The 12319-nt window shown below is 36.6% G+C and overlaps 1 protein-coding gene across 7 annotated transcripts in view; it reads right to left on the bottom strand.

Annotated features, from left to right (window-relative positions):
• LOC107672452 (brain-specific angiogenesis inhibitor 1-associated protein 2-like) overlaps positions 1-12319 on the bottom strand; it is a 137348-nt gene that overhangs the window by 89437 nt on the left and 35592 nt on the right. For all 7 annotated transcript variants that reach the window (XM_016465644.1, XM_016465640.1, XM_016465646.1 and 4 more), the window contains exons 2-3: positions 10541-10616; positions 4835-4921 (exon numbers count right to left, since the gene is read on the bottom strand). In XM_016465644.1, coding sequence (XP_016321130.1) covers positions 4835-4921; positions 10541-10616 — 163 coding nt within the window. The remainder of the gene's footprint in view (positions 1-4834; positions 4922-10540; positions 10617-12319) is intronic.

Here is a 12319-nt window from a genome sequence, read left to right on the forward strand (position 1 = left end):
TATATATATATATATATATATATATATATATATATTCTGTTGAAAAGAAATACTACATTTTAAAGAATTTAATTGTTTAAATTAATTGATTTTGAATTGATGAATTTTTTTTTTGCTGTGGTATAATAAATTTGGTGTAGATAATTGTGAATTTTGACTAGTACTCAGCCCTATTTTGAACTTTTCGAGCTAGTGTTATTTTAGTATTTATATGCTATTATTAGCATTTTTTCCAGTTTAATTTACTTTAAGTTTTAGTAATTTTTTGCGTTTTTTGTTTTTTTTTAATATAAATAATATTAGTTCTTTAACTTAAACTTATATTTCAGTTAGTTGCCAAGGCAACATTTCTCATATTTAAATTCTTTAAGTCTTTAATCTTACATTTATATTTTATTTTAATACTGCTTTATTTCAATCAACAAAAACTATTCTTAATTTTAGTTTTGGTTAAAGGGATAGTTCACCCAAAAATTTAAATTATGATTTACCCCATGATTTACTCACCCTCAAGGCAGGTGTATATGACTTTCTTCTTTCAGACGAATACAATCAGAGTTATATTTAAAAACGTCTTGGCTCTTCCAAGCTTTATAATGGCAGTGAATGGGTGTTATTTTTAAATAGTCCAAAAGAAGTCCAATAAAGCGCATCCATCCATAATAAAAAGTGCCTCACACGGCTTTGGGGGTTAAATAAAGGGCTCCTGTAGCGAATCGATGCAATTTTGTAAGAAAAATATCCATATTTAAAGGTTTAGTTCACCCAGAAATGAAACTCTGCGTAATCAGCGTTGTTTACGTTCAGGATAAAGCGCGTACATGCTGAACGTAAACAACGCTGATTACGTTCTGAGGTACTCTCCAAAATGGTGGAAGACGGTAACTCGTGGACAAGAATTATTGAATGAATTATGTTATTATTGTTTTCTTTGTGCACAAAAAGTATTCTCGTAGCTTCGTAAAATTACGACTGAACCACTGATGTCACATGGACTATTTTACCGATGTTCTTGCTTCGTTTCTGGACCTGGGAACATTGCAGTTGCATTGCTGGAGGGTGAGAGAGCCCTCAGATTTCATCAAAAATATCTTAATTTGTGTTCCGAAGATGAACAAAGGTCTTCCGGGTTTGGAGCGATGTGAGGGTGAGTAATTAATAACAGAATTGTCATTTTTGGGTGAAAATTTTTTAAATGGTAATCTCTCGCTTTTGCTAACTGTCCTCAAGTGTTCACAATAGAATGCCGTTCCAGTGGATGACTCTAGAGCATGACATCACATCCTGTTGCCCATATTTGTTGCAGGGTAAGGTGCTACTCTAATCACACACCTGAAACAGCTAATCAAGGTTTTTGGGTTCACTAGAAAATTATAGTCAGGTGTGTTAGCAGACGGAGAGCAGCCAATTCAGATCTTCAGGATTGAGCACTCCTGCTCTAATGCATAATGCATGTGCTTTTGTTCTTGAGTAATGAATGCATGCATGCACACACTCACTCACTCACATCACTTAATCAAAGCAGAATGACTCATTGTGACACTGCTGACGAACAATGGCACAGGTTCTCACAAACCACACCTGCCCATTATCTACATGTAACTGCATTTGAAAATGACAGTGCAAAACAGCCATCAGTCAACTACGTTTTTAGTTTTGTAACACACACACACACACACACACACACACACACAACATCTTAACTTATCATGCATTTAAACAATGAATGTTTGGATTTAAGTTAAAAGGATAGTTCACCCAAAAATTTGGTCATCATTTCCTCGCCCTCAAGTTATTACAAACCTGTAAAAATTCCTGTCAGCTGCTGAACACAAAAGATGATATCGTGAAGAATGTTGGTTACCAAACAGTTGACGGTAGCCATTGACTTCCATAGTATGGAAAAAAACTATGCAAATCAATGGCTACCATTAACTGTTTGGTTACCAGCATTCTTCAAAATATCTTCTTTTGTGTTCAGCAGAAGAAAAAAACTCATACAGGCTTGGAACAACATGAGGGTGAGTAAATGATACAGCCTTTTTGAATTTACCATGGCAGCTGCAGTTTCAGCCAAAGCTTCTACAATCAAACTGTGCTAACTTGATTCCATCCGCTGTTGTCAAGTAAAAATAAGTAAATGAATAAAAATCTCAAGTGTCTTATACTGTACTGAATGTGATCCCAAATTAATTGATTAATATTTTACAGGAACAGTAGTAATTATTTGTGGTATCTTGGCAGTAACTATGGTTACCATGGAAACTTTTTTAGCAAGGGTTGGTATTAATTACCACCAGTGTCATCAAATATGAAATTTAAACTAAAAGATAGAAGGTATAAATTTAATATTGTGGGAAAAATACTATTCTTTTTACACAAATCTTGTATATAATATGTTATTTTGCTGAAAATCTATGGTTACCATAGCGCATTTTTGTATGGGAGTGTCTTTCACACATCACAGATGATTTGTTGTGTGTATATGAAGTGTAACTCGAGAGGGCCGCATTGTGTTGTATGTCCAGGGGGTCTGTAACTGAGGCTGAGACTCTCTCTGTGATTCACTCTCAGTCGGAGTGAGAGAGTGGGATTCAAGTGCTAATACCTTTTGCAAGTTCAAATGAGAGGTGAACCGCACTGTTGATTGCGTTATACATGAGGGGGAGTTTACTCCGCCTCTGTCCAGGAAACTCCCTGTGGAAATGAAATAACGAAGATGTGCCTTTCATGTCCTGAGCAACAGCTCTAGCGTATGTGACACTCCTGACCCAGTGCGATTGATATGAGCCAATTAAATTCACCGCATACTGCATTCCCATTTCAAACAGCATTTATACCACAAAAAGGACAGCTTATGCAGACATTTTGTAATGTCATAATTAAAGGCATAGTTCACCCAAACATGAAAATGCTGTTTCATTTAATCACCCTGATTTGGTTTCAAACAAGACTTTTGATCATCTTCTAAACACAAATGAAAATATTTTTTAATGAAACTTGAGAGATTTCTTTCCTTTCAAACAGCTTGATTCATATGGATTTATTTTTACAATCTTTATGAAGTTTTGGTGTAATGGGATTTCAATAGAGGGACAAAAGTCTCAGTTTTCATTAAAAATGTCTTAATTTGTGTTTCAAAGATGAATGAAAGTCTTATAGGTTTAGAATGACATGATGAAATCATGACAGACGTTATAACTGAGTAACTTAAATTTCAGACGCAATACTGTGTTTGTTTTTGCACAGCCAATGAAAACCGTTCCAAACAAAGTCAAAGTGTAATCATATGCAGCTTCTTTGTTTAACACAGTAGTGGTGTTTTGTTCCTGAATGACTCCGTGTGTTTAAAGCAAATCAATTGACTGTATAATTCAATGACTCGCTCATAAATACAGTCAACTGTTTAGATTCTGAATGAATCAGTATGTTTGAATGAATTGGTTGAGCGAATGATTCAATGTCTCATTCATAAAAACTGTGGCTGCATAATATGATGTAAATCAGTGTGAAAAGAGTATGTATTTGGCAGTATTCGGAAAATAGTAGGCAAAAAGTACCAGGATAACATTCTAGATTTGGCGATATTCTGATGTGTACTTCCGATGAACACTTTACTAGCCCAATTGGTTGAGTGAATAATACAATGACTCATTCATAAAGACACTCGCTGCATCTAAATATGTCTACTTCCCTAATATATAGCATGCAACAGTATTACAAACGAGTAGTATGTCCGAATACATTCGAAAAACAGAAGTATCCGGAAAAGTATGCAGAGGACCAACTACTTCTGTTGAGATCTTGAGGTGTGCATTCAATGGACACTTTACCATCCCATGAGGCCATGTCAGGTAATAAATGCAAATGATACATGCATGCTAACATGGTGGATGTAATATGTCTGGACATCTTCATACTACAAACATTCATACTATATAGAACATTCTTACAATGGTCACCAAGTTTGTTCCTTATGAAATATAGTACCTATTTAGTAAGCAATTTTGGATGCAGCAACTCACTTGTTTAGCTCCTAAATGGATCAATGATTTGAACAAATCAGTTGATTGAATGATTCAATGACTCCTATATCAATACTCAATGACTACTAATATACCGTCTGTATTAGTCGACTGACAGTCTGCCTGAAAATCCTCAAATATCTCAAACAAAAGTCAACTAGAGTCTAAATTCACTTGAGGCTCCTGATAGTGAGGTAGAAGATGATTCAGGCCATGCCCAAAAGGACTTGAAAATTCAATAAACGATGGATATCGTATCATGAATATAAAGTAGATTTTGCTGCCGTATCTTTAGCCAATCCCCATAAGCAACAAGCATCTTGAGGGTCACGCATACACCCACTCTCACATCCTTGGCAGAACAAAGAACTGACCAACAATTCTGACAGCCTCCCGTAGCAGAAAGTAAAATGCTATTTCAAGATGTTATAGCCCTCGAACTAGATCTGCTTTTTAAACGGATCATAAATGATGCATCGGTGAGTTTCCCTGCAGCACGGCAGATGAATTCCCATCCACTGCTGTCAGCCCTTTGACTTCATTTTCCACGCAAACTGGAGAAACTGAGCAAGTAAAACAAGGAATAATTCAAGCCAGTACATAAACTACGTCTGAAATGCTTACGATTTAAAAAGGTTCAATATAAAAAACTTTTCAGCTACAAATTCTGACAGTCGGGCCTAATGAAAGCAACAACGGCACTTTGCTGAGCATGTGGTTCCATTAGTGCGTGTTTTGTGGTGTCATGTCGGATCAAGCCACACAGTTTGCCTGCTCCCTTGAAGCTAAAACAGCATGGCGAGACTCACCCAAGTCTTTAGATCCTTGGCTTTCACTGGCCAGCTCTCCCATTCTCACCAGAGCATCAAAATAGCCCTTCGCTGCAAATGTCACACCTGCAAAAAGATAGAGGCAAGTGGAAAAATATGTCACAAACATTCTCATCTCTCATTACAGCAGTATATTCGATGATCAAAGGGCCCATGACGAGGATGGGACGTCTCTCAGCTGCGCAAGTTGGTGTTAGTCCAGCTGGGTAATGAGTGGCAAAAAAAGCTATAGGAGTGGATGAGTATGTCGTACAACAGGAAGTTGTACAGGAAACACATTTAGAATGAGTAAAGATAGCCCTCCTGTGACTATGGAAATTTGGCCCTTTTTTCTTTACCAGACCAGCCCAGCTGTCGCCCTCACACACACACCGTTTCCCAATCCCATGCCTCATTATGGTTTTAAAATGTCAACTTCGGAGAAAAAGAATAAACAGAATATCATTATCTCATCATAGAAGTGATCTAGCCTTGGCTGTTTTGGTGTTGGTCTAACTGGTGGGATAGCTAACTAACTGGCCTAGTAATGCTAGGCTATTCACTAGTAAAGCCCGACTGTTACAATGACCTTTTCTGAAACTTCATGAACTACAGTTTTGCTTCTTGTGGCTCAAGCAGGTATCAAGCAGTCTCATTAAGACAACAGAGACATTACACTCAGGCTGATGTAACAGACAAAAGATATTTACTGTATATGCGGTGCTCTGCAAATGTTTGGAAACGCTCTAGACAATGTGGGGTTTTGGACAATATGAACATAAATCCTTATAATTTTGTGATGAATCTGCATTCATAAGGGACAACACAAAATATGAAAACGTCTGAAGTAATAAACAGAGAAAAACATAGACAAAATATCTCTAAACTGTGTTCTGATTGCTCTGTTGCTCTGTCAAACAATTTATAAAGGTTCTGAACCAATAATCTTCAAACCTAATAATCTTTAATCTAGCAACCAATCAACCAACCAACCTACCTACCTACATATCCATCTCTGCTTTTTTTGAAGAACAAAGTTTGAAGAACAGCATTTATTTGAAATTAAAATTTTCGAACACTACAAATGCCATTTTTAATCAATGAATGCGTCTATGCTCAATAAAGGTTTTCATTTTTAAAAAAGAAAAATAACATTAATGTATTCTATATGTTTGACATAAAAATAAAACTGAATAGCTGTACAGCACACCAAAAATAGAAATTGGGCATCTGTTTACTGAAGTAAGTAAATGAAACTTCGCAAAGTAGACAGCTAAGTTAATCATAATGAAGCAATTCAGTTGTAGCCATGTGTCTGGTTTAGAAAGTGTATCAACATTGCTCCCTATTCTGTATATAGTGCATCCAAGGGAATCGGATTAGCAACTCAGTGAAAGTGTGAGAGATCTGGAACAGCCAAACAGCATATGCTGGTGATTTCCATAGGACTGGCAGCACTCATTATTAACTAGAGCAGTAAAGAGGGAAAGGTGGCCCACTCATACAGGGCTCACCTGTATCTCCTGCCTCAGTTGTTTACTGCAATCAGCTGCTCAGACTCACTTCATGACTTTCACTCTTGACCTGTGAATACAGTACTAAGGAGTTACAAAGCCAATGCCAAAAACTATAACTGCAAAGTAAGATCTAGCAGCCAAGACTGGTCTTCCCCAAAAACCCCCAAGAGCAGCTCAGGTACTGTTATGCAACAATGCTTCCTCGAAGCATGTCCCACACTTCACCACAGTTGAAACAATGCCTCTTTCACCTCCCTCAGAATGAGAACGTAGAAAACAGGCATGGAGAAAACGGATATCAGTCAGCTATTCTTTATGGAACTCATTCAGAAATCAATTGGGACCTTCATCTGAATCTACTGAGAGCCTGTGGAAAACCACCCTGCGCTTCTGGCATGGGCAGAAAGGCCACAAAAAATTGGTTGAGCAAACAATTCATCAAGCTGACCAGCTGTGGCTCTGATTAAGTAAGCCAAAGCAGTACTGTTGCACTAGGTGAGCCACTATGTGGATAGTGTTCAGGGCTTATTTACAATGAAATTATGCAAAAATGTGCCTGACAGATGGGACCATCAACTCTGGGAACTCACACAGAGACAGAGAAAGAGAAGGCTCACTGTATATATTTTTTTCACAGTTTCTGTTTCTTTGCTTCTTTCTTCCTATATTATTCTAGGTTGGATAGGCCAGTACAGGAACTCATATTTTGGCTGATATACTGATTTGACAGGAATCAAGAAGACGCCAACACTGTAAAAAAAATCAAACTTTTATTTTGTCAGACAAATTCTATTTTAAAAGGTTAACGTGACAAAAGTTGACTATGCAATTTAGAATTTAAATTAAAATATTAAAATTGAAATAAAAAAAATAACTTACAACTATCAAATTAATTGTTACTGAGAAGTAATATACGTTTCAGCTATATTCAGTGTTTCTGATTATATTCTGTTGTAAAAGTTGTGTTTCATGTCACCACTACACTGATTAGTGTTATCTTCAGTTTTAACAGTTTATAAAACTTGTTTATGAGTTTATAACACTTTTGGTTTACTCAACAAACTGATACACAAGTTAGACTAAGGAAGTTCTACATTAATTGTTAATGCTGAGCTTCACTTAAAATGTAAGCTTAATTAAGTTGAATAAACAAATAAAAAACATTGTTAATTTGAGTTTGTAGAACTTATGTTTAATAAAATCCAGACCAACTGAATTTGATTCAACACTTTATTCCATAGCTCCATAATTGTAAAAATTCCTAAAGATGGTTGCATCAAGTTTTTTTTTTTTTTTTTTAAAGTGAAATTACTTCGGTGATTGAAAACTGGTTCTTGTTCAGAACCTGATGCATTATTAAAATTAATAATAATAAATAAATACCATGACTGTATGATTTATGAATTTAGTTCGGTTAACGGTTCTTGAACATGTACATTCATCTGTCAATGTGGAACAGCGATTACAAATATACTGAATTAACAGAGTCACAGCAAATTGTTGCAAACCAAACTGAATGTGATGAGAGAAAATACTGAAAGTCACAAAGTAACACAAAGACAACAGATAGACAACTTGCACAATCCAATTAGTTCATTGTCCTCAGTAGTTAGTACAACAAACAAAGCATGACCAGTGTAGTCTAATTCTCAAATGAATAATTTCTGAATGAATTCCATTAAGCTGACAGAAAATAGCTCATGGTTATCCAATTTCTCCCTGTCTACTCTCAATACTTTTTCTCACATGTGGTTCTTAAAAGGGGTTTTTTCCCTCTTTTTTTGCACTTGCTGGTGACCCAGTGGCTCAGTGGGGAGCACTGTGTTTCCTGAGACCCGAGATAGGCTCCAGTATTATTCTGACCCTACGAGAGCGGTTTGGAGCAGAATGAATGTATAGATAGTTTGGAAATGTTTCCTCAAAACTGGTGAATGGATTGTTAAGTGGAACTGGAATCTCCACAATTCTCATCCATATATTTAGGTCTCCCGCTTTGAAATTCTCTCTTTTACCGAGAAAGACCATGTCATAACACACTCCTCCTACTGCACTCATTCATCTTGCTGTGCCTGAGGCTCTAAAGCAAATCAGCAAGAACAATACCAGTCAGAAATAATAAATGGGGGTAGAAAGCTTTGCTGACTTTGTGTCTGAGTGATTTAATTTCCTAAAACACAGGGTAGGGTGGTAAAGACATGGCCTGAGAGCAAAAGAGGATTACGATTTATTCTGGTGGGCTTAGTGGCCTAGGACCTCCCACCAGACCCCAGTTTCCCTCAGTACGGGGTAGTCAATTATGGAATAAATCTCTTTTTCAACTCTGTGTATTGCCTTTATGTCCTTTCAGCCATGTTTCTATGGTAAAAAACACATCATTCTCTATGCCACTGCTGCGTAATTTGCGCTACTACTCTACCCAACTGGCTACCTGTGGACAGCTGTCTGGCAGCATATGGACCCCTGTGTGCAGTTAGCCCCTTTTTGAGGATAAGAGTCTTTCCAATCTGCCTTTAATGCTCAAGAGTTTGAAGGGCAGGCTGTCTCACAGATTTTACATAATACTCCAAGTAGGTTGGGCGCTGGGATTTATGGGTAGCCCCTGTTTCCTTTGTGACTCTCTAAAGGAATATTGTGGATTCAATAAGGGTAAGCTCAGTTGACGGCATTTGCACATTATAAAAAATGCTTGGAATCTTTGCTGAAAATAAATGCTGTAAAAATGCAACAGTAAAAACCCGTTAATTGGTTAAATAAGTTATCTTGCCATACACAGTAAACATTTTTAAGTGGCCGCATTATATGTAATTTTACCGTAAGATACTGCCAAATTTATGTTTTTTGGAAGTAAACTTAAAAAAATTACCACAATTTACAGTGAAGTAAGAAGACATTCCCAGAAGTTCTGTGTGACACATCACATATGATTATATCTTTCACAAATCTTTTTTTTCTTTTCAGACTTTTGTCAACATTAAAGTATTTTTTGTTACATTTTATATTATTTACTTTTAGAATAAAGTAATATTGAAAACATTGTCACTGTATTTTTTATGATTAAATTTGCTGTAAAAATGTACTATGACAAAGTTTCAGGCATTTTGGGTTTCCTGTATATTTTATAACAACAATAAAAGATGATGAGCCAAAACAGATTTTTACATTTAAGTTTTATACAATTTTTACAGTGTATAGCATAATGTTGATTATCACTAAAACTTGTCCCTTGTTTTTATCTAAAATAAAAATGAGGTAAATAAATAAATAAAAGTGCATTATTTGAGCTGCAAAATGGTTTAAATAACTTTTACCATCATTTAATGTTTATGACATTGCATTATTATGGCAACAATGTTGCAAAATTCAAACTAAAAGCAGGTTAATACACATATTATTTATATCTTGTGACTATACTTTTTTGTTAAAAAAAAAACTAAAACAAACAAAAAATACCAAAACAAATGACAAATACACAACAAAATTACTAAACTAGAAAAAATTTAAAGTATAACATTAAAACCAATTCAAAATATCAGTATGAATAAACTATAACAGTATCTCAGTGATACTAAAATAACACTGATTTTAACATAGATTGTCCCCCTTCACTTCCATTGTAAGCACCTCACTGTAACCCAGATTTTTAAAGAAAAATACGGAGAAGCCAAAATATTTTGTTTTTCAAAATCGATGCTGTCGATTGAGCTAGGACTAAACCTGGGATATTCCTTTAAGATGTATTCCTGCACATCACCCTAAAGGTTTTATGGCCACTGTCGGCCCGAGGCTGCCAGAGCAAGATTACATTTGCCAATGTGAATCAGACATCAATGGGCAATTGTCTGGCTTTCATCAGTCACCTACCGCACAAAGCCTTCAAAGTCGTCTGATTGTTCCTCTGTCTAATGGCTAAATATCAAATCATCAGTGAGGCTGGGCACATTATCTCCTCTGTGAATGCCCTCATCAGTGGAGCGCTTGTGTTCGGCCCATCTGAGCTCAGGAGGTGTCTCAGGCTGTGTGAGAGTTGATAAGGCTTGTGTGGCCATCTGAATGACAGGATGACAAATATTGTCATCATCTTCAAATGAAGTGGCATTAAAGGCGGATGGGAAGGAGTGGAGGGTTTGGACAGCTGCCTGAGCGCGGATGAAACGGCGGATGTCTGGAGATGTGATGTGAGGGTACTTACTGGAGAGAGCCTTCTCGTAGTTCTTTCCCATGGCGATGAAATTCCGCAAACAGGGATTGAACTGTTCCATGATGGTCTGCAAGAGAGGGAAAGATTTGTTTATATATAAGGCAGAATTGCAACATGTTAAGTGTGCATGAGTTATTGGCAGGCCTATATAAAATCCTCACACTAAGGATGCACCAACTTTAAAAGGCTAACCATTACAGAGAAACCGATAATTGTCATTATGGCCAATAAGCTATTAAAATTCCATACTATTTTGTCTAAATAAAAGTAAAATAAAACACTAAAAAAACATAATTTTTAAATGCTACAAGGTAATTTAAAATGTCAAAAGTTCAAGGAAACTTGAATTTCTCAGAAATGTTGTGATGTGTTTGGAAATATTAAGATTTTTGTATGTTTTTATTTAAGTCTCTTATATGCTCACCGAGGCTGCACTGATGTGTTTCAAAAATACAGTAAAAACACTAATATTGTAAAATATTATTACAATTTAAAATAACTCTTTTCTACATTTTAAAATGTAACTAATTCCTGTGATGCAAAGCTGAATTTTTAGCAGCCATTATTCCTGTCTTCAGTGTCACATGATCCTTCATATATATATATATATACACACACTATATATGTAAGGAATAATTGATGACGGGTAGTGCTTTGCGGTATACCGGTTCATACCGAATACCGGTGTTTATTTTTGTTATATGAATTTTTAAAATACCGCAATACCGGTGTATGTCGCTTAAACAACGTTTGGAACGCGACACTGTTTGAAAAGGGTCCCTTTTCACTGTTGCACTGTGGTGAGGGAACAGCTGTATGTGTTACTAAGCGTGAAAGTTCCGAAACTGAAGCTGTAGAACTAATAGAACGTGATGACACAGAAGAACTCATCCACAATATCCACATTGACCGCCACAAATATCCACCGCCCCCCTGCCATCAGCTCCCGCATCTCACACACACGAACGCGACTTTAGCACTAGATTTAGCAACTTTTTTTTTAGTGGCCGTTACACCTCGGGTGTGCATTATTTTTCTAATAATTCAACAGCCCGGAGTCAATTATTCCGCTTATACTACGGTTACTACACCTCAAGACATCGATCAGATGATATATGTAAAGGGATTCGTCCGGTTTTTGTACTTAAATCGCTATTGTGAGTAGGATTATTTCTTCCGCATCTCATCCAACACTTCTTTTGCTAGTTCCAAACCGTAATTTTAAATTAAAGCTGGTTTGAGCCATTGATAGCATTCTAATGCAGTTATTAATGAAGCTATTAGAAAGAGAGCGAGGAGAGCGAGAACACAGAGAAAGAGAAAGAATATATATACAGTATATGTGAATTAGGCTACCTCTGTGCGTCCCTCAACAGTGTTCTGTATGTGAATTCTCTGTGCGTCCCTCAACAGTGTTCTGCAGCAGCGTCTCTAAACAGCGCTGTTATTACCTATTACCTCAGAAATGTCATGTGTAACCTTTAAGTTGCTACACTATATAGGCTAACTGATAAAATCGTCAGGGCAGCACTGACAACACCTTTTTGTGCAAACTGCGTGACCGTAGTGTGCGTGTGCGAGCACGTGTGATTGCAGTAATCCCTGTGTGCTGTATAGGTACTGTATGCTAATTTCCGTTATTACAGTTAACTATGCAAAGTGATATGGAACTGTAACGCGGTCAAGAGAGCTGCCTGGAACTACGTTCGCCGTGCGTTTCTCTGAAAATAATTGCACACCTCAGAACGTTCGTCAGCCAATCAGATTCAA

Source organism: Sinocyclocheilus anshuiensis, unplaced genomic scaffold (assembly GCF_001515605.1).
Source record: "Sinocyclocheilus anshuiensis isolate Anshui unplaced genomic scaffold, SAMN03320099.WGS_v1.1 scaffold1430, whole genome shotgun sequence".
Classification (NCBI taxonomy): domain Eukaryota; kingdom Metazoa; phylum Chordata; class Actinopteri; order Cypriniformes; family Cyprinidae; genus Sinocyclocheilus; species Sinocyclocheilus anshuiensis.